At 41.7% G+C, this 22,829-nt stretch overlaps 1 protein-coding gene across 1 annotated transcript; it reads left to right on the top strand.

The window, feature by feature from the left end:
* Positions 1–453: 453 nt before the first annotated feature.
* tex2l (testis expressed 2, like) lies at positions 454–21,563 on the top strand. The gene is made up of 12 exons (XM_026179019.1): positions 454–777; positions 8,134–9,566; positions 12,606–12,806; positions 12,986–13,313; positions 15,054–15,289; positions 15,367–15,516; positions 15,617–15,716; positions 16,278–16,413; positions 18,623–18,760; positions 19,106–19,315; positions 20,841–20,961; positions 21,046–21,563. The coding sequence occupies exons 2-12, from the start codon at positions 8,175–8,177 to the stop codon at positions 21,202–21,204; spliced, it is 3,171 nt and encodes a 1,056-aa protein (XP_026034804.1). The 5' UTR covers positions 454–777; positions 8,134–8,174; the 3' UTR covers positions 21,205–21,563.
* The last annotated feature ends 1,266 nt before the right edge of the window (positions 21,564–22,829 follow it).

Raw genomic sequence — 22,829 nt, 5'->3', positions numbered from 1 at the left:
GACCAAACTGTACACAGGCTGTAGCTCTTCACTGAGTCTCCTCCTCCAGGCAGTGATGGATGGGGGTTACTGTCTCTTACCCCAGCTGCAGCCTGCAGGCCAGTCTGCCCCATTCCTCACGTTGTCATTTCTAGGGCTCATATTGTGTTTTATGTAGGCCAAACTGCACAGAAGAAGGGAGCCGTATTTATTCTTTCCTTTTTAGCATCGCATAAAAGTCTTCTCTGGCATTTCACTCAAGCTAAACATACTCTTTTTAAAAATCGCACATTCCAGTATCAGTGTGTTCTGCTGATTATGGTACTTTTGATCGATAAGACGAGTAACGGAATTTAATGCAGTAGGCTGTGTAACGGTATTCAACCCTCAGGGTGTACTTCAGCTGTCACCCTGTGGTGTGTAGGATACAATTAGACGATTACTAGACACACACTGTGCCAGCGTGCGTGTGTGCGTGGGTGAGTTTGTGCGAGTGTCTGTTAGGACCGCAGAACTCTGTGGTTAATCTGGATTACCATGCCGCGCGGCCACGCTTTTCATAATCAGGCTGTTGAGCTGTGATTCTCAGCAGCGCGTGACACATCTGGAAACGGGCGGAGGGAAGGTGTGCGCGCGTGCGAAGACGGGAGAAAGAGAATTGGGGGGGCAGGCAGACGAACAGAAGAGCGACACTTTCGCATTTCGCAGTCCTCTCGCGCACAAATGGAGAGGAACCCGGAGGAAGACAAAACTAACGAACCGGTTTAACTATTTTCCGCACACATACAATTTCCCGGGGTAAGTAAACGCCCCCTAAACACATTTTTATCTTCCTTTTATTTTATTTTATTTTATTTTCCAAACATCATAAGCGGAGGAGACGTGTCTGCTCTTTTAGCTAATTGTGCGCACTGGCCATCGTCTCTTTAACTTCCACCTCTCCCGCCGTGATTTCCTTTCACGCTCGTCTTGTGCATGCAGGGAGGGATGCAAAAGTGAAGATTTTACTGCTACACGGTCTGTATGCGCTGTTCCAAAGCTGCACTCTGTGCTTTAATAGTTTATATGAGACAACTGTTCTTGGATTTGGCTGTAAAGTCAGCCAATAATATTTTATATTTTCTTTCATACCTATCACATATGTTGGTGCAAAAAGGATTGTTCTTATTATTGATTGAATGATTGATGTATCGTTTATTACATTTATTGTTTGAACGTCGTGGGAGGAGCCCTGAGTGTCATTTTCAAACTCATAACTTTATTATTAGTGAGGTTGAAGTTGCTTTTAAACTGCTGCAAGAAGTCAGTTGTTACTTGTAATATTTAATCTAACAGGGACTGACATTCTTCGACTTTTCATGTGAAAAGAAAAAAAATCTCAGGGTATCTTTATATTGTTTGTGGTCTCCACCGGCCTCCATCTCAGGTTCATGTAAGAGCAGAATCTCCCATAAGTCCTCAGTCTGGATATGATTCCTGCAATTTTTTATTTGTCAATCATCTGGCTTTCACTTTAAGCCCAGGAAGATGACTCATAGCTAAGGGACTCTAAAGTATTGCACTGGTACTAATAACTACAATCAACATTGGGTCAGCTGAGATGAGCTAGCTTGGAAACACACTCCAGCAAATGTTGGTCTAGCCCATAATCCGGCTCTGTGATTTGTCAGATTTCACAGTAAAGCCCTGCATTAATGTTAATCTGAGATTGTTACTGTTTGTGTCTGATTGGCGCAGCACACAAACACACAAACCTCTACACTCACATACAGAGAACGTGAGTGAAAGACACCCTGTCATTTGAATGCTTGGATTGCATGTTAAGATCTGTTATGGCCTAATTGTTTGACAAGTGAGCTTGTGGTTGAGCTTTTCATGTTGCCGGTTAAGAAACTGAAATGAGTTTCTGGAATCACAAATACAAATGAAAGGCTTTAGGAGTAGTAATGTTGAGACACCAAATTATTACTTTTTTCTTGCCCTTGTTTCACACAGTTTTCAATGCCCAACGGGGCTGCCACTGTCAGGGTTTCTGGGTTGTTGACCAGTATTTTCAGTTCATGTTCACTGTTTATCCTCTGTACGTTCCACTTCCTGTTTTGTGTTACGTTACTCTGTGTGCATTATGTTCTAGTTCTCTGTCAGTGCGCCCCAGGGTGGCTGTGGCTACAATGTAGCTTACCATCACCAGTGTGTGAATGTGTGTGTGAATGGGTGGATGACTGGTTGTGTAAAGCGCTTTGGGGTCCTTAGGGACTAGTAAAGCGCTATATAAATACAGGCCATTTACCATCACCTATCAGTCATTGTTCAGCCGGTGTATTTAAGTCCTCAGTTCTCTCCTGGTCGGCGTCGCGTCATTAATGTTGTCACTGCTGTCTATGCCCCATGTTTGCCTTCCAAGTTCAGATCAGTCAGCCGTTCATTCAGTTATTCAGTCAGTCAGCCATCTCCTGTTTTCGTCATTCGTCCCTCACAATAAACACCCTGCATCTTCACCGTGAGTCCTGCGTTTGAGTCCTTTTCTCCACATCCACTCAGCAACCCCTGACAGCCGCAGATGAATACTCCAAATGCACAGTTAACTAAGTGGACAAAAAGGACAAAGTCAGGGGAATCCCCAGAGATCACACAAACACATCATATAGGGATCTTGATATTTGTGTAAATGTTTCTGAAACATTAGACTTTGTGTCTAATTTTCTTCTCAAAAACACATCAGGGATCAAGTTCTGAGCCACACTTGTTATTTATCAGTTGGTCTGCATTTTGGTACAGAAGGAATAACCTCAGAAACTGTTTTTTTGCAAGTTAGCATGTAAACATACAGTAAGATAGTAGTGTAAGTTAAACAAACATGTAGTTAGCTGTACATGTGGATCATAAGCCATATAAAACATGGACATAAGTACTGTGATGTCGCCCATTGGTTTCTGAAGCCCTGTTTTAAAGTCGCAGTCATGCCCAGCACACTGGTGACAGTGAGCACGCATGCAGATGGGTCAAGGATTTCTTAACAAATGGACCACAGAGTTGGGAGTTCCCCACTCTGACACTCTTCCGGGGCTGTGTGCTAAGCCCACTTTGCTACTCCCTGTACACCTACTACTGCACATCCACCCCAGCACCAACTTAGTCATCAAGACTGGACATGGTACCAATGTCATTGGATTAATATATAATGATAACAATTCTGCCAACAGGAATGAACTCTGCAAACTATCAGAGTGGGGCTTCATCAATAACCTGGCATTCAATACCTCCAAAGCTAGCTTCAGGTGACAGAAATAGGAACCTATACAGAACTATTTCTGTATAGACAATCATTCTGTACAATACAATAATTATAGTTCTGTTCTGGTCTGTTTACAACTGTTTATTAATACTTACAATTGTATATCTATAATCTGTATAGTTACATATTTTTAACCATATTTATATCCTGTTCATAGCCTGTACATAGCTTGTACACTGACTGCAGCCTATAGATACTTATAGTTATAGCATATTCATAACATAGCTTCACACCACGTACATTGTAACATACCTATAATAGATCCATATCTTGTAATATACCTATATTATTACTAAAGCGCTTTCTGGATGGATGCAAACTGCATTTCGTTGCCTTGTACTTATGACATGTGCAATGACAATAAAGTTGAATTCTATTCTGTTCTATTCTAGGAACCTGTTCCATTAAACATAGGTGGAGAAACTGTTTGGAGACTATTCAACTTTAATTTTTTTAGCACACATGTTCCAGAACCTCACATGAATTATAAACACAACCAGTCTGGTGAAGAAGGCGCAGAAGTGGCACTAATTGAGACACTGAGGAAAGCTAATCTGTCAAAACAGTTGTTAGCATCAGCGCAGCAGGCATACAAACAAAAAGGCTTTTGAGAGAGTTAATAAATCTATGATCATAATATCTATGAAGTGCCTTGAGGCGACTTTTGTTGTGATTTGGCATTATATAAATAAAATTGAATTGAATTGAAATTGAATAAATCAGCACAGATGGCCATCGACACTCAGCTATTTTCAGTTGAGCATATGTACATTAGGTCAAAGACATCATCAACGATGCTTCTCATTTTCTTACATGGTTGCCCTCTGGAAGGCATTACACATCCTCCCTCTAGACTGAAGAAAAGCTTTTATCCAAACGCCCAAATATATCTTTTATACAAATGTCATAAAAAGACATTTGGCTCATTTTGGCTCTAAATTTTGTTATACGGGGCTCTAGAGTGCAACCAATTTGGTCGCAAATGTGACCAAATTTTTCAATGGTGCGACTAAAAAACAATCTTAGGTCGCACCGGTGCGACCAACTGTTCGAGTAACAAAAAAAAAGTCTCTGCAATTCTGAAAGTCTCTGTGTGGTCAACAGCAGACACACATTATGCCCCTATCGTGGTCTAAACCAATCAGAGATAGTCAGGGGCGGGACCTCTCTGATTGGCCGTGGTCCAGTTGAAAGTGCAGGTGGATTTAGAGAGGTGAGCTTGAATAAAGCGATATCGATTCATTAAATCCTGAATCGACTTTTAAATATAAATGTATTTTGCCAGGAACCCCAGAATCTCAGGTTAAAGCTCACAAAACTATTTCAACAACCACCAAACAGTAAATGAGAGCTTGTACACGGATTCCGCACAAAGACACACAGAGCGGACCCGACGCATCAAAATCAGCTTTCTCTTTCTCAGCTTTCTCACCTGACGGCACGTAGACTGACACGCCGTTGGGGCTGAAAGCCGACAGCTCACTGATTCTGATGCGTCGGGTCTGCGCTGTCTTTACGCCTTTTTTGCGCTAGATTCTGAGCTGCAGGTTTTGTGTCTTTCCAACCGAAATTCACTGCCTGAAAAGAAACTATTGATTCTATTGAAAAGAACGATTGATAACTTTTTTGTTAAGTTAAGGCCTGATCTGTCTGAAATTCATAGGCAGTGCTCTGACACAGAGCCATCAATCTTTGAATGCTGAAAAAGCACAGTGTATCCAGAAAACACATTATATGTCGTGGTAAATGCGCTGCCCAAGTGTCCCCTCTCCCCACGGCCTTTCAGCAGCAGGTAGCAGCAAACAGGTCGTCAGGAGAGGCCGATGTGATGATTAAATTTAACATTGTCTAAAATATTGCCAAAGAGTGCCAAAGCACTTTAAGCACAAGCACAAGATTGTTAGTTAATCATTTACACCTAACATTTGTGCTGGTGCGCCTAAGAAAAAAAGTTAGGTGCACCAGTGCAACCGTGGCAAAAAGTTAGTCTAGAGCCCAGTTATATATCAATACAGTGACAAATTGGAGCATGTAACTTCTTCCAAAATGAGTTACTGAAAAAAATGACTGACCAACTGAATGTCTTTAGAGGTCAAGACAGAAAGTTGTTTTCTATAAATAGCCCTGGAAGTCTTTTTGCAACCACAGCTAGGGCTGTGCGATATGACCAAAATCTCATATCCCGATATAAAACATCTATCGTCCCGATAACGATATAAATCACAAAAAATTTTATATTTTCTGTAAATTCTGTGAATCTCGGGTAATTGAAGTGTTTCCAGCTGGGCGTCGTGTACCTGGAGTCGAGTGTTTTAACCGATGTATGAAACTATACATCTTTAGACATAAGTTGTAACGGCCGCTGTTTTCTTTGAGTATTTATTACACGGCGTGCTGCGGGGAAAAGCCTGTTCTAACGTTTGAGTCTTAAGATTTATTTTTTAGCACCTGGCGGCTCTTTTTTTGCTTCTCATCCATCAATACGCTGCATCCTCTTTCAAGTGATTCCGTTTATTTTGAAAAGTCTCAACAGGATCTTGAGCTTTATTGTGAAAGGTTTATGTGGAAAATAAACAAGCGGACATGCGATGGTTTTACTGTCGTTGTTGCTAACGACAACCCATTAAAAACAGGCGCTTGTCCGCCCGTAGTGTGGTTATATTAAATATAAGAGAAAGAGAGAACTTTAAGAAATTAATATAGCCGCTACAGTGACCATCAAAACGATGAAAAAATATTGCCGTAAACAGTTTATTTTGCGACACCATGAAACAAACGATAGCGCAAAATGAAATGACGTTTTTATATCGTCATCCGATATATATCGTTATATCGAACAGCCTTAACCACAGCTATCGCCATCTGGGGTCCTTCATTTAGAATCCTTTTTTTACGACACTGGCTTCATTTTTCTGACTTGAAAGCTATATCAATTTTTAACCTGTCCATGCTTGTGCTGAAAGCTGAGAGAAATTTAACTTCTGAAGCACCAGCACTGACATCAGCCAGTCAAGTCACATTCATTTCATTCGCTAACTGTCATGCTCCAGCATGGCAGTCAGCGAATGAAATCACGTTATGCAAACGTCCTTAGAGAACGGCGTGGACATTGTGTAAGATGTACTTCAAAATGTAGGAAACTGATCACTCTGTGAATAAGCAGCCTGTTGTATATGCACCAAGTTAGCAATAGCCAGCTCGCTAATGGGCTAATGCTCGGCTAATGCTACCTTCCAAGCGAAGCTTGGTTATCTTGGCTTGTAATGATTGGTTCTAGTTCTTATGAGGTTCCCACCAGCAGACATGTCCCCCCAAGTGACAGGAACAACTATAGACAATCACTGAAGCAACACTTCCACATGAATCCTGTGTAATTAAGGTGTTTAACAGCAATTTCTGTACAGTTTTATTTTCTCTCTGTCTTATTTGAGACATATAGAAGACCTGCACATGTTTTAGCTTAAAGCCCTCTCCACTGTGGATTTTGTGTTATGCTATTTGACCAATACAATAATCTTATATGCGTTTATGCATAAAGCCGACTTATAGCTGCCGTGATTGTTATAAAAACATCTGGATTAGAACTACAGCAGCATCTGGAGTCCACAGCAGTTTCCTAACTCACATGATGATAAGACAACAGTCAGCTTGGACAAAACATTATTAGCTTAACAGTTGTTTAATGTGTGAGTGCATTTAGCACCTTGCAGCTTCTGGTCCCTCTTTCCATCCCGTTAAAGGTTGTGAGGAAGGAGTAAAGCCGCCTCAACACATCTGTGTGTGTTAGTTTATCTCCCCTCCGTCCATTTTGGGCAAGAGCAGATTAGTCAGAATCCACCAGCTGCTGGGGAAGTGGGTGAAACTGTGCCACACAGTGCCCTAATACAGTTACGTAAATCTGAACAGTAAGAGGTAGGGTTCAACTTGCAGGGCACTTGACCTCAAGAGACTGCAAATAAAAGGGCTCCCACTGGGCCTTTATGCTGGTTTCCAACTTGTGTTTTGGGACACAGAACTGCTTTTTTCATTCACTAAATCAGAGCTGATCTAATGCGTCTCTCCAATGTTGGTTTTTACTTGTATCATTTTACAAGTTTGTTGGTGGTGGCCGTGTTATGTGAAAAAGCGCAATGCTGTTGCGACACACAAAGGCCATATGCGGGGATGGAGGTGGGGGGTGAACGACAGAAAACATCCCCCCTCACTATTCATCTCAGGGTTGCATAAGTAACTTTCAAAGCAGCTTGAGAAGACATCACAGGGAGCGTTGTGGCTCAGTTTCAGTGGCTGACAGTAGGCTCTTTGGAGGGTGACGCTGGAGAGAGATTACATTCTGAATACTGCTTCACAGAATGAGTGGAGCTTTTTTATGTTTGTTTCTGCTTTAAAGGGATCTTACCATATTTAAATTACCCCTTTTTTTACTATCATGCACAGATTTTTCTGTTTCCATAAATGCATTCATATCAGGGCCAAAAAGCATATAGATCCAAGCCTGAGTTGCCCTAGTTTGTGCAACATTTGGGGAAGAAAGTCTGTCTTGTCTATTTTTGCATGCTTCTAAAAAACCTTCAGTATGTGGAGCGACAGCTATGGGAGACATGCTTACTTGGCTGTGATTCAGGCTCACTGGTCTTCAGATTAATGTAGGTTTCCACAGCTCTTCAGAGCTCAACTAAGCGGCATTCACACATTAATGCGCAGTTGGCATCAGTAAGCAGTTTCTTTGGAAATTACGCACTAGCACAGAAAAGATGCCCTTCCTCATTCTCTACAGCTCAGACCCTGACTGCTTTCATTTGTTCTGCCCTTGAGGCTTAGTGATGTAGCTGACCGTGTCTTTTTTTATTCTTTTTCAGTGACACATAAGTGCCTCGGCCTGGAAATGTAAAGTCAAGAAATGGCAGAAGGTGGTAAAAATGGAGAGAGAGGAAGCGAGGACAAAGGTGGAGCAGGTGGCAGATCTCCCGAGGAACCCCACGGTCTCTCCTCAGTGGGTGCCACCTCCCTCGGGACAAAGAGGCATCTCCCCCGAGGGATTGTGATCCAGCTAACAGGGACTGAAGGAGAGTGGGACAGCCTGGATGAGAGTGAGTTCATCTTCTCCCTTGAGCATGATGAGGACTACCCTGCTATATCGCTCTCAAAGGAGAAACATTTTTCTGTCGAGGATGACAGAGGGGTGAAGTCCGAAGAGTTCCATGTCCCTCTGTCTCCCTCAACGCCAGGTTCCCTGGGGAACTGTTCTGGTTCTCTGGGCCCAAGCTTCCTCTTGCCTGGCCCGCCCTCACCCACCCACCGACCCTTAGCGAGCCTGGTCAAGTCTCTGTCCACAGAGCTGGATCTGAAAGAGAGCTCCACCCTCAAACCCAGACCTTTTCTCAGCCTCGTCAAGTCAATCTCCACAGAGCTTTCCCGCTCGGAACCTGAGGTGTCGCAGTCCAAATCAGACTCCCGACTTAACCTCCACCTGTGGAAGCAGCTGACACAACCGAAAACCCGCAGCAATGGGGACTCTCGGACTGCTCCCCCATCTCCTAGTTCGCTTTCCCCAAGCGGAGACAGCCTGAAAGGTGGTTTCTTCAAAATGGAACTGGAGGACACCAAGAGGAAGCTCACTGAGGTTGTGCACGAACCTTTGAGCAGCATGTTCAGTAAGATCAGGAGGGAAGAAAGCTCAGGCAGCCCCAAACACCAGTGTAAGAACCAGGGAACTCACCAGATCAGCTCCAGAGGTTTGGGGCGGGAAAGTAGCACAGACACTGTTCTGTCCGAGTCTCCTGTGAGAAGCGCCAGGAAAACAGATGCTGATGTTTTTTCTGTCTTTGAGTGGCCTTCTGTAAGACATCTCGGGAGAACTCAGCACTGCCCCTGCCCGGTGCATCACCACGTGCAGCAACACAGGGATGAGGAGCTGGAAATATGTACAGATGGTGATATGATGCAAGTGTTTGCCATCGAAACTCATAAGCAGGCGAGGAGGTTGCCTGGTTCTCAGGCTCTAACAGCACCCACGACCTCTCCCGTTCCACAGCCCCCTCACCCTCTGCCACGAATGAGTTTATTTTGTGTGGCAGTGCTTTCATACGGCTACTTTATCCTACCTCTCAGTCCATACTTCTCTGGCCTGGCTCTGGGATTAGCACTGGGCTTCTTGCTAGGGCTTTGGCTCATTCGGATGGGTTCCTCCAGGTCTAGCAACTCAGTCCATACCTATAGACCGCCACAGACGCTGTTGGGAGAAGGGATTCTGACAGGTGGCATTCTAAGCACTGAGCCTGACACACTCAAGGTAAATGGATGAGTCATCAACGATGAAAATGTCACTTTTATTTTCAGACACCTCTGTTCAGCTCCAGTACTCACACATTTTTAGTTTGTCATAAAAATGCCTGGGAATCAAGTGCGTTATGGCACTTGAAGGTGCCATAACGCACTTGAAGGTGCCATAATGCTCAACAGATACAGAATTGAATTTCTTTGTTTTCCTCATTCTCCAACTCACAGGGAACGGGGTTAAAAATGAGACTAGACCCGACAGCCAGTTGAAGTGTTAGAAAAAGGCTGGCAAAAGGGAGAACTAAGTAGTCCTGGATGAAAATTTTGAGGATTTATTTTACATTTTTGTTCATCAATCAGTGATCTTTACATATACCCCACATTGCACCTGTTTATAGTCTTTATACTATGAGCTCAACTGGCTCTATTTTGATTCAGAGGCTGTTAAGCTGAACAATTTTCCACCAAATGTTTGAAAACTGGCAAAAGCAAATGTATATATACTGTACATTGGCTTTTCCATTTTCTGCACTTATTAGCAAGAAAGTTCTTGGATTGAAGCTCTTAGTCATCAGCGGCCTTTCTGTCTGTCCCACCTTCCCTGGTATGGGTTATTTTTCAGGCTCAGACATGCATGTTACATCGACTGGAGATTTTAACTCTCTGAATTATAAGTTACTGTAGGTAATAACTCTAGTTCTGACTCTCAACTTAACCTAACTCTGTTTTTGAGATAGTCAAACGTTTTTTTTAAAAGGGAAGTAGTTTTTAATTTGTGTCAGGATGGTCATTTTCTTTGTTTGTTCCTTAACTGTCAAGACACAGATTTTTTTTAAAAGCAACCCAAAAACTATTCTAATTACATAGGTAGAGTTAAGGTTAGGGTTCGGTACTGCTGCTGAAAACTTTGATCTCAGAGGTTTAAATTGGCCATAGGTGTGAATGTGAGAGTTTGTGGGGCTACGTCTACACTAGCCCGGATAAATTTGAAAACGGCGTATACGTCTAAAAACGCTCTGCGTCCACACTATCGTTTTCATTCATTTTCACAGAGTTGTGTGTCCACATTGAAACGGCCGAAAACGCTTACGTTCCAGTACTGCGCATGCGTGAAATGCCAGACGATTCGACCTGCGTCATTTCTGTCTGCCATTTATTTACTTTTTGGCTCTTTGAAACTTTGCGGCAAAATGTCGAGGAAAAGTTTTTTAAATGGACTGACAATGAGGTGGAGTTGTTGCTGCGAGTAACCAAAGTACAAAGTTGCAAAAGTGAGTGAGAATTAAAGAATTTGAAGAAAAGCTATGTGGAGCATGTACAGACTGATATTAATCTTTAATAGGGCTGTCAAAATTGAGAGCAAACAAAACAACTGCTGTCTAATGCCCTCCGCTATCTTAGTTTAATTGGTCACATGACTGCATCACATGACTAAAATGTCTAATTTACGAAAAGACTCCGAGTTCGCTGTCCACACTGCGACGCAAAAACTGAGTTTTCAAATGGATCCGCTTTGGAGAGTGTTTTCAAAATACTCTGTTTTCCTTGACCAAAAACGCCGTCTCAGGCCAAAACGGAGAGAAAAAGATGCGGTTTAAAACGAAAATGTATTAGTGTGGACGTGAGTCTCTGTGTGTCAACACTGTGATGGAGTGGCAATCTCTCTTGGGTGTAAAGTCATTTCTATCCAGCTTTGACAGGTTTTGTCTGCCTGTGACCTTGAATTTGATAAGTGTTCAAAAGAATGAATTGAACAAATACTGTTGTATAAATATTATGTGGAGATGGGATCAAGAGTTACTGCAAAATAGGGCATTAATAGTCTCAGAACAAATTCTGATTTTTGACCCCCCTGTGCACAGAGAGCTGAAACAGGTTCATATTGTAGTGCACAAAGTTTTTTCATGTTGGCATGTTCCTACTCTGTAAACAAACTTCAGTTTTGTCTAAAATGTTCACATGAAGCAGATGGATGGAAACATGTACCTCAGTATGGTCACAGTGGGATTATGGCTATTTCAAAATGTTTACCTCTTATACGAACGAAAATTTACTAATTTCTGAATTCACTTTAAAAAGCTTGTTAAAAAGTTCCTCCAAGTAAACTTCAGCACCCAGAGTATGCCAAGTAGTTGTTATTAGTCTTCACTGCTGCTCACTTGGTCCAAAATAACAATGTCATGCTGGCGAGTCGCTTCAGCAGGTCTGACTGTTTTGTTCTCAGATTAAAGCTTCTGAATGTGGCGTGCTACTACCGTACACGAGGATCCTGGAACACAATTAAAACCGTCAATAATGAAAAGTGCTGGAGCCGCAGTGATAATTGCTGTTCTGCTCCTGGCTTAGCTTGACACGGGGCAACCAGGAAGGACTACACCACCCAGACACTGTCAGCTCCAGAGGCAATTAGTGGAAAATACAGACAGGAATAAGCTGTAATTTGTCAGGAAGCTCGGCAGACTAGGGATGGAGAAGAGTGGAAAACAATGTTTGCTGTCTCGCTATTGAGCTAATTCCCTTTTTTGGCCATTAGCAGTTGGGTATCAGTTTGAAAGCAATTAAAACGTGAAAGCTGGGGAGGTTTGTGAGGCAGTCTCAGAGGTCATAGGGTGACTCTGCTTTAAATTATTAAATTACTGTGTGTAATGTACCAGTTAGTTGACTGGAACTTTAAAGTGGAGTGCACAAACAGTTAATGAGGTACTTTTGTTTGTTGCCTTAAATTAAATCTGGAAGTCTGCACTTCAATCGCAGATTGAGTATTTGTAAAGGTGAAATAAGATAAAGCATATCTTTAAAAATCAAGAGAGTTGAATATAATTTGCCTAGTTTGGTCCCGAGACATCAGCTCTCACTGAAACCTTCACTGACAAATAAAGCGTTTAAAATGCACCTTTACTTTTCGCTCTCCACATCACATCTCAGTCTGATTACAAAGATCAGGATTTTCACGGCTGGAACAATTTGAGATGAAGTGTTTACTTCTCACTTGAATGTGCATAAAAACCCCTAGTGTTGATTTTAAATCACCTCTTACTTTCTTTCTTTTCAGGGCTGGATGAATGAGATATTTGATTACGACCCAGAAACCAGCCATCTAGGTCTGACTCACTCTGTGTTTGCCACCCTGGAGGGATCGTGTCTCCGTCTGGAAACGCCACGATCGAACATCAGCCGCAGGGCCACGTATGACGAGAGATTCCACGAGCCCACCTTTGTCAAGTCACGCTGCTATCAGCTGGCAAATAGCAAAGTATGAGAACTCGCTAAGTAATAGTGTTAAGTGAAAGGTTTTACTGTATCTGAGGCCCCACTGGCTGAAATGAAATATTTGATTTTGAAATTAACTCTCAAGATTAAAATAAACTGTTTACGTTCCCCGTTTAACAGTTTTGCTTCAACGCCATTGAACTCTGCTTGCTTTTCCCAAAGGTATTCCTGCTGCCATCTGTGTTGGCGCAGAAGAGGATGTGGAACCCAAAGTATCCCATCTGCATCCAGCTAACCAGGGGGGCAAAATCTCAGGAGGATGAGGGGGGAAGGCGGGAGGAGAGGCGAGGATCGGAGTCCGGAGCCGAATCAGCCAGTCCAAAACCAAGATCCTCCAAATATGACCATGAGCTTCCCACCGTTCTTTACCTCTTCGGCCGTACGGGAAGAGAGAAAGAAGAGTGGTTCCATCATTTCCTGTTTGCATCCATGGACACAGAAAGGGAAAAGGAGAGAAACAGACAGAGCAAATATGTCTCCTGCACAAAGGGTATGACACATTGTTAATGCATTAGGAATCTGTAATATATGAGTGGAATATGGATTACGTGCTCTGGCAATCCATTTCAAGCGAACATGCAATAAAAAACAGAGACCAGCCTTGTTTTGGGGAAACTTGAAACGGTTTTACTACAAATATTCTTAAATCAAATCTGTTATTTCATCATGCTTCTGTTACACTTCCCTCTTCCACTGGCAGCTTTATTCATCCGAAATCCGCGGCACTAAAAGTATCTGTCATGCTGCGCTCTTGGGAAAGGCTGGTTTTTAATCTAAACGGTCATTTTAGTAAATTCAAATAGAGTAATAGTTGAAATAATCATGCATGATTATTCCTGTGTCTGAGGAGCTGAGAATACTATTAGCGCTGTCTCTCCTGTACTGTTCTAGTAAAAACCTGAAGCTAGGAGATGACTAGCATAGCTTAGCATAAATGCACTGTCGTACAGGGGCAACACTGCCCCTAGCTTTGTCGTAGTGGTCTCACCTACTATATACTCGGGAATCACAGAATACAAGAACATATCGGAAAAGTGTTCATCAATACTCCCACACCACAGGATGATTCAGGGTTCAAACCACAGACTGTATATCAAAGATGGACAGACACTATTTTTTGTGAACTCCAGTTTTGAAAGCGCAACTTGAGTAGTTTGGCTATTTTTTTGGTTTAGGGGGGAAGGGTGGACCCGACTAAGAAATTGTTGATACTACACCCAAAATGATGTTTTATTCTAAATGAGAACATTATTGATATACTGACTTCAAACTAGTGATTGAAGTCATGGATAAAGCAGTAGCGCTGCTGTCTTATATGTACAGTCGCCCCCTTTTGGTCATTAAAAAGATTGTAGGTATGAGGTATTTCCACTTTAGCTTCACTTTCACATCCTGAAAACTATGTCTGTCCGTTACATACTGTAGATATGATTAGAAACTAATGGTCAGCCAGGTTCCAGTGGAGTTTACATGGTCAACAGATTGTTCCTCAAAAACTGAAGATATATGCTTGCAAAGAATTTTCTTTCAGATACCATCATCTACAAGTCTGTCCATCAAAAACAGACTTCCAGCTGCCCTGTTCATGTGGAAAATATATTAGAGGATTAATGAGGAACTGCAACATAAGCGATGATATGATCACTATAAAAAAAAGCTTTCAGAAATTAAAACCCATAGTACAATATTTCTCACTCAAGATTTCCAAGGTGGATGTTGTGAAACTAGCCAAAGTAGCTTGCAAGTTATCCCTTGCTGAAAATGAGACAACTTGCAAGTTGCAAATAGCCCTTCTCCGCTAGTACCTAATCAGCTCGACATAACTTGGTTCTGGTCATTTTCCATTATAATCCAGAACCAGAACTTAATGTGCATGGGGTTGTTATAGCAACACGGCCGAGAGTATCACACGTATGTATAGTTGCATATATATGTACATATATTTAGTTTGTGATATTACTCTGCTCTTTTTTTGAAGTTTGTGTCCCAGTGACAGGTCGGCCACGCATTGACTGGGTAGAATTAGCCATTTAAATCCGTGTCTGTGTTGTTTATGTTTTTTGAATACAGTTTTCAAGAAATAAATCACTTTATTTTATATTTTATATAGAGAGAAGATTTATGATTGGGCATGAGATTTTCTGGTTTTAAAGTGGGTCACTTTGCTCTGAAAAATTATCAGAGTTACTTTTTGTCAGAACTATGATTAAATGATCCTGTGTTCTCCCAGGTGACCAAACACAGCGCACCAGTGTACAGGTTAATGTCCCAAGCAGCAGAGGCTCCAGCAGAGTGGGCAGCAGTGACGAGGACGCCCCATCCACACCCCCATTCCCCATTATCTCCGGAGCGCCCTCCAGTAGCACCAGGGGCCTTTCTGTGCTCGACTACCCCAGTTATATGGCCCGTCTCCTGGTTACAGAGGAGCTGACCCCACTCTGTAGTCCTGGAGCCAGCAGCACAGATGTAAGCTTTACCATTACAAACTATACAGCCTTTAATTTGATCTAAACTTGTGTTTTCCTTGTCTTTATTTTTTTAAGTGTACCTGTGATCTAGCAGAGTACCCAGGGAAAAGCCAAACTGCCTGGGCTAACGCTCTACTCGGTCGGATCTTCTGGGATTTCCTGCGAGAGAAGCGCTGGGCCGACGCCGTCTCCCACAAGATTCAGAAGAAACTCAGCAAAATTAGAGTGAGAGCAGTAGTGAAAGCTGCCGAGTCAGAAAGGTTAACCATAATTACACCACAGTTTTGCCCCCCTGTGATTTTAAATCATGCAATATTCTCTACAGCTGCCTTACTTTATGAATGAACTGACTCTGACTGAGCTGGATATGGGCAGCTCAATGCCGCAAATCACCGCTACCTCCAGACCAGAGGTTAACCCCAGAGGTGAGTGCAGAGAGGAGATTAAACACCGCAAAACATAAGGGCAACACAAAATGCAAAGAGATTTACACAAATACACAAACACAGCAAGCGATGACCTCAGCATCAGATCAGACACGGTTATCCTGTCGTAATCTTGTGGGGCAGGGCAACCATTACTCTGCAATTTGGGGCATATTTGCGTGTGTGTGTGTGTTTTGAAATCAGGCCGTTTGGCTGCTCCTAACGATGAGGGAAATTTAAGCTTATCAGCATGAATGTAGCTGTGTGACATCATGACTTTCCCCTTTTTCGATTTCTCCGCCTCCTTCGCCGTTACGCAACCGTGTGTCAACAGCTTTTGCTGTTTTCTGTCCTCCCCCACTTTTTCCCCCCACTCACCTCCTAAAGAGAATTAATAGTCTCTCGTAATTTACTATGAATTTAATTCCAAGCCTCGATAATCTCAATGAAAGCTGTTTAATCTGCCTACTAAGCAGCGTGTGTCCAGATTAGGCTGTCTCTAGCAGCATTTGTCTTAATTTTGGAGGTCTAGTTTTGACCTGTTTGGGGTGCCCTCTGCAGGCCTGTGGGTGGAGCTTCAGCTGGTTTACACTGGTAACCTGCAGATGACCCTGCAGACCAAGTTCAACCTGTCCAAGCTGGGTAAAGATGGCGGTCAGGAGACAGTGCACTGTATGACGGAAACCGGTAGCCCACGGTCAGTGCTGCACACATGTCCATTCGCACAGTGACACGTGACGCATCCCTGTAATCTTATAGAGTTACCTATCTATAGATATATTCTTACATATCACACACTTTCTTAAACAAGATGCTATTTAAAATGTAATAGCCAGTGATGTCTGTGGATAATCTCCTTAATTAGCTACCTTACTGACTTTGTTTTCATATTCCAGTAACCCCCCACAGAGCAGTGTATTAATTGCATCCTCATCTCTAATGCACTAATCACCGCGGGGGTGAAATTCACAAAGACAGATACATCCTGACTTACCTACTGAGCTGCCTCCTATTTTTAAATTCTGTCATGTATTATTATTTTAAAAAAAGCTAATAGTGTTTTTATCATCTGTAATGCATATTTCATCATGTTGCCTTGCCCAAGTAGCACGAGCAATGTAAAAAATAACAGTAAACATGGGTTTTTCATTCTAATCCTTTCTATTGCACGCACGCACACACCTACACATCTCTCTCCCTTGATCCCTTCTGCTTTCTGATCTACAGAGCCGCACATTATAATGATTAGACCTTCTTGTCATAAACCCACAGGGATTAAAGTCCAGGCAAAGCTTCACATTAGCCGTCTTTGTGCTGCATCTAAAGCTAAAAGTCAAGATAGCAAAGCTGCAGATATGTTCACTAATAGCAGATGCAAAATTGGCTCCTGCACATGTACGTCCCCAGTTCTGGAAAAGTTGGAACGCTGTGTGAAGTGTACATAGAAACAGAATGATTCGCAAATCTCAGAAAGCGACATTTTAATCAGAATAGAACAGGATATTTTAAGAAACATATTTGCTCTTTTTTCATTTGTTGGCATGAACACACCTCACAAACAGGGGTGGGGGCAACGAAACGAAGTGGTACTAAAAAGAAATAGCTGGAGGAACATTTTGCAACAAATTAGAGTAACTGGCAACAGGTCAGTAACACGATTAGATAGAAAACGAACATCTTAAAGATGCACAGATCCTCAAAAGTAAAGATAGGCAGAGGTTCGCCAGTCTGGAAAAAAATGTGTGTACAAATTATCAAAACAATGTTCCTCAACACAAAATTGCAAGGACTGACTATCGCATCCTGTACAGTACATAATATCATGAAAGGATTCAGTTTGCATGTATTGGATGCTGTGATCTTTGTCCCTCAGGCAGCATTGCATTAAAAACAGTCACGATTCACTTCATGGGATCAGAAACACTCCCAGAAATCACTGTTTGTGAACACAGTTCACCATATCAACCACAAATGTAGGTTAAAGCTCTGTCGTGCAGTAAATATGTCATATATGAACATGATCCAGAAACATTGCTATATAGTCTGGACCAAAGTCATTTTAATTGGATCGAGGCAAACTGAAAAACTGTTCTGTGGTCAGATTAATCAACATTTTAAATTATTTTAATAACAATAAGGGATTGCATTTATATATCGCTTTCTAGGCACCCAAAGCGTTTTACAATTCCACTATTCATTCACTCACACACTGGTGCAGGCAAACCACAGTTGTAGTCACAGCTGCCCTGGACACAACGACCAGGACAGAGAGAGCTGGGGGATCGAACCTTCCGGGTACAGATGAGCTTCCCAACCCCCTGAACTATGGTCACCCTATGTTTTGTTGGGAAACATGGATGTCACATAGTCTGGACTAAAGAGGAGAGGGAGGATCCAGCTTGATATCCGTGCTCTGTTCAAAAGCCTGCATCCTTGCATATTTCATATTTCTGCAAGACAAATGCTAAACCGCATATTGCATGGCTTCATGGTAGAATAAAAACCTCCTCATTTCCCAGATGTTTATGGGCTGTTGTTAAAAAAAAAGAAAGCGGTGATGCTACATAGTGGTAAACATGGTCTTTTTTCTCATTTTTTGAGATGTTTTACTGCCATCAAATTCAAAATGAGCCAATAAAATGCGATGTTTTCTCAGTTCAAAAAGTTTGTTCTCTGTTTTGCTTTGATTAAATTCAGGTCTATGAGATCACATCATTTAATTCTATCGTCCCATTGTCCCAAGCATTTAATTCTAAATCTAATGTCTCAATGTTTTAACACTTGAGATTGTATCCATGGTGATATAAGTGAGTGTTTCAAGCACTGAATTGCCTCAGAAATGTTTTTTGAATACTTGTATTATGCCTGTGTCAGTACCTAACTTGCCTGCCTGTTTATCCTCCCAGCTGCAGGCCGATCCTCAGTGTGTTGGCCGACAGTGATGAGGAGTCCTCCAGCGCTGGTTCATCTGACGAGGAGGAGCCGCTTCTCTCTGAGCCTCAGGGTCCGGTGGGGGAGAAGGGATGCCCACCAGCTACAGAAGGGTAAATTTTGAATGATTCATGTCATCCATTCATGGAAAATATATCCTACTTTTGCATCATGCTTAGTAAGAGCTAAAAAAAAAGTTGCAGCAATGACATTATATTACTTTTGTGGAATGATCAGCAATAACGGCTTCTAAAAGGAACGTTTCTGTAAGAAGTGTGAAAGAAAGTGTTACTTCCACCCTGCTATCTTGCAAATGCTCTTTTTTTAAACCGTGCTGACATCACACCCCAGATGGCTGCTGCTCTCATTTACATTTCGAGGCTCTCGTCTCCTCAAAATTCTGACTCGTAGGATCACACAAACGCTGTCATTTCGTCTCCTCTAATCCTCTCTAACAGGACAGGGGGTGGCAAGACTGGAAGGAAGATTTTGAGATTTGTGGACAAAATCGCCAAATCCAAGTACTTCCAGAAGGCGACAGAAAACGAGTTCATTAAGAAGAAGTTCGAGGAGATGTCCAACACGCCCCTGCTGCTCACTGTCGAGGTTCAAGAATTGTCAGGGACTCTGGTTGTCAACATCCCGCCGCCCCCTACAGACAGGATATGGTACGAAAAGACACGCCGCTGCCTTAGAGCTGGAACGAGGCACAAGCAGCCCTTCAGTGTTGATCCAGATTATTTCTTTCTGCATATAAACATGTAGACTAATTCAGAAGCCCTTCAAAACCATGTTGGATCAAAGTGTTCAGGCCCAGTAAGAAGATCAGTTGCTATAGCTTATTCAATAACCACATTAAAGATTAAAGAGGATTGAGCAATTCAGATAAACATGTATGTGCTGATAGGGCTTTGGAGGCTTTGGACCATTATGAGTGCACGTGTTTAAATAGCAAAAAACATACAATTGCGTATGCATGTGTTGTAATTAATAGTTTGAAAACAGTTTAAAGCATCCAAATATTAACAATGAATCAAGCGAACATGAAACGGCATCAAAGGCGTAATTCCACTCACTGGTCACTTCATTTATTATACCTTGATCTTCACACCAGCTCACCAAAATTGGACAACAGAAAACTGGAAAACACAGCCAGGTGTGATGTGTCCTGATTTCTGCTGCAACATTTAGACGGTAGAGTGAAAACTTTGTGTAAACAGCATCATAGCATGGATCCATCCTGCCTTATATCAACAGTTCAGGTGCTGCTGCTGGTGTAATACTGAGGCAGAGATTATTTGGCACACTTTGGGCTCCTTAGTATCAAGTGAGCATTGTTTAAATGACAAAACATTGTTGCTGTTCATGTCCATCGCTTTGTGACCACAGTGTAGTCGTCTTCTGGCGATTGCGTCCATGTCACAAAGCAACTTTGGCAAATCTGCATTAACTATGTGATGCTATCGTGTCAAAATGGATACAAATCTCAGAGAAACATTTCCAACACCTTGCTGAATCTGTGTGTCATGAAGAAGCAAGGCAGTTTAAGGTGTAATAAAATGACCAGTGACTGTTAACCCTTTTTTGATATAAAAAAAAATAAAGCTAATGGAAGTGCCACCAATCGCTACTTGGGTTTGTCTTTAAAAAAAATGGTGACACCTTCTAGAGTAAGATTTTCTATATTTTGCATCTTTAAAAATTGACAGAATGAAGAGGTGACAAACAAGTTGAGCTTAAGATTGATAAGCTTTAGATTGGAACTAATGCAAAAGTTAAGAAAAACATAAAATGCGGAGAAAAAAAATATGGAGAACATGAACAAAACATCTGATTTTACTTCAGGACGTCCTGATTAATTGATTTTCTTAAGATATAACACAGTATAAGTTTACATATATTCAAGGAAAAAAAACACTGTGAGATTTAAAAGACGTGGTTATGCTGCATGCCATAAGTGCACTTAACAAATTCTCAAAAACAAATCAGCTGTGTGATCTGTTTCTGACTCTCTGTGGAGTGACTCACTTTTCACTGCTTGCCAAAGGAACATTTATTTATTCGCCCGATAAATCTGTTCGAGCACTGAGGCTGTTTTGAAGCGCTCCAACAACGTGAGATCGAAATAGACCTGAAACATTCTCATACTTGTTATCATCTTGATGCATTTGAATATTTGAATGTCATCCGCAGGTACAGTTTCTGTGTACCACCAAAGCTGGATCTGCATGTCCGTCCTAAACTGGGGGAAAGGGAGGTGACTTTCTGCCATGTGACTGAGTGGATTGAAAGGAAACTGCAGGACGAGTTCCAGGTAGTCAAAAATCATTCGAATTCTGTGCTGCCATCAAATGTTTCTGATGCGTTTTCCTAGCTCACTCCTGCTTTTCTTCTTCAGAAAGTTTTAGTACTGCCAAACATGGATGACATCTACTTACCGCTGATGCAGTCCGGCGTGGACAGCACTCAAGCCTCAGAGTCCCAACAATCCCAAAGCTCCTCCACAGAATCCATAGAAAGGATCCCACCTGAGATCGCCGGGGCAGAATCAGACTAGTGCCACAGTGATAATAAAATAATGGAAAGCCGACCCTGTGAAGTGGATACATAACATGAAGCTAGTAGCTCTTAGGCAGACTCACTAACCTTAGTGTTTATGTCTGAACCAGGAGTTTCTATAAATTGCGTTTCACACTGTACGTGTTAAGATAACCGACCATGACTTAGAGATCTGCTTGTATCATCTAAAGGAGAATAACTGTCACAATGAATGCTATGGAGCAACTTGCAACTGTTTACATGTGAATGATCCATAGAAGATATATTTATTTATTTATTTAATTATCTGATGTTTACAATGTCCCTTTGGATAATAAGATGATGGTCATTATTAAATAAAGTTGGAAAATACTGAAAGCATCTCATCTTACTACAATACACAAAACGTGTGTGTGTGTGTGTGTGTAATGAACCATAGGAACATCAACAGTCCCTAGCATTAGGGGTGGTTAGTTATAAATAATAGAAATGTGTTAATTTATAACCAACCATTTTTTGTTGAATTCAGTCGTTTGCTGCTTAAAGGAAGCTGACATTTTTTCTAGTGAAATATGATTTAACAGACGGTCCTTCTCCTGTACAGCGAAACGTCGCTCTGCACTGAAAAAAAGGGATTGGCCAACTCTTGGATTTACGTAAGCATCTTGCGTGTATTTAACATAAGTGCCTCATGCTTTAAAGTTAAGTGTAACTATATAGTGTAGAAACTACATGATATGCAGAGAGGCTAGATTCAATTGTTCATATCATGTTCGAGTGAAGTAAGTCAATAATTTACTGCGACACCGCACGGGATTTCAGTCTCGCACGCTTTGGATCGTGGTTTCAGGAAGGCATCCATCTCAGTCAAATCGAGCAACCGCCTCTAAGTAAATTGGGTGGTTGTTGCATTAAAAAAGTCTAACTTGTAATTTAAACACAATAATTTCATGTTTCTATGAATGTAATTAAATCATGAAGAATCTGTACGAAATTCAACAACTTAATTTGTTCTTGTTGAGATGACATGATACAATCTAGTAAGAGTGGTTAGTTGCTGAACTCATGAAATTCACAAGATCGCACGAGATGTCAAACTGCAGGAAAATCACTGGAGTTATAAGAGGCAGACAACTACACACACACGACATGTATGCTATTGCTATTTATTGTGGTTTAACCTGTCAAGGGCAAAAATGTACAAAAGAATTCTGCATCAAGCCTTGAAATCATAGCTTTCGTTAAGTCTGGATTGGTGGCATGGTAGTTAGTGCTGTTGCTTCACATTAAGAAGGTCCTGGGTTCAAATCCACAATCTGGCTAGTTTGCACTGGGTTCTCTCTGGGTATTCTGGTTTCTTCCCACAGTTAAAAGTCAAGCAGTTGTTAGAGTTAGGTTAATTGGTGATTCTAAATTACCCGTGAATGTAAGTGCAAATGGTGGTTTGTGATAGACTTGTGAGTTGTCCTGCCTTGTAACCTATCACTTCAGGGTTATTTCCCTGCACCAGAATAAGGTTAGGAGGATGGTAGCTATTGTAGATCCATTCAATTGTTATGGTAACCAGACTCTAGACTTTGAACATTATGTAGTATTTAAGTGACCAAGTAGTGCTGGGGTAAAAGTTATTGAATAGTGTTGAAA

The sequence above is a fragment of the Astatotilapia calliptera genome, chromosome 8, assembly GCF_900246225.1.
Source record: "Astatotilapia calliptera chromosome 8, fAstCal1.2, whole genome shotgun sequence".
Taxonomy (NCBI): domain Eukaryota; kingdom Metazoa; phylum Chordata; class Actinopteri; order Cichliformes; family Cichlidae; genus Astatotilapia; species Astatotilapia calliptera.
Note: the sequence above shows the minus strand (reverse complement) of the source record. Positions and strands in the feature narration are given on the sequence as shown.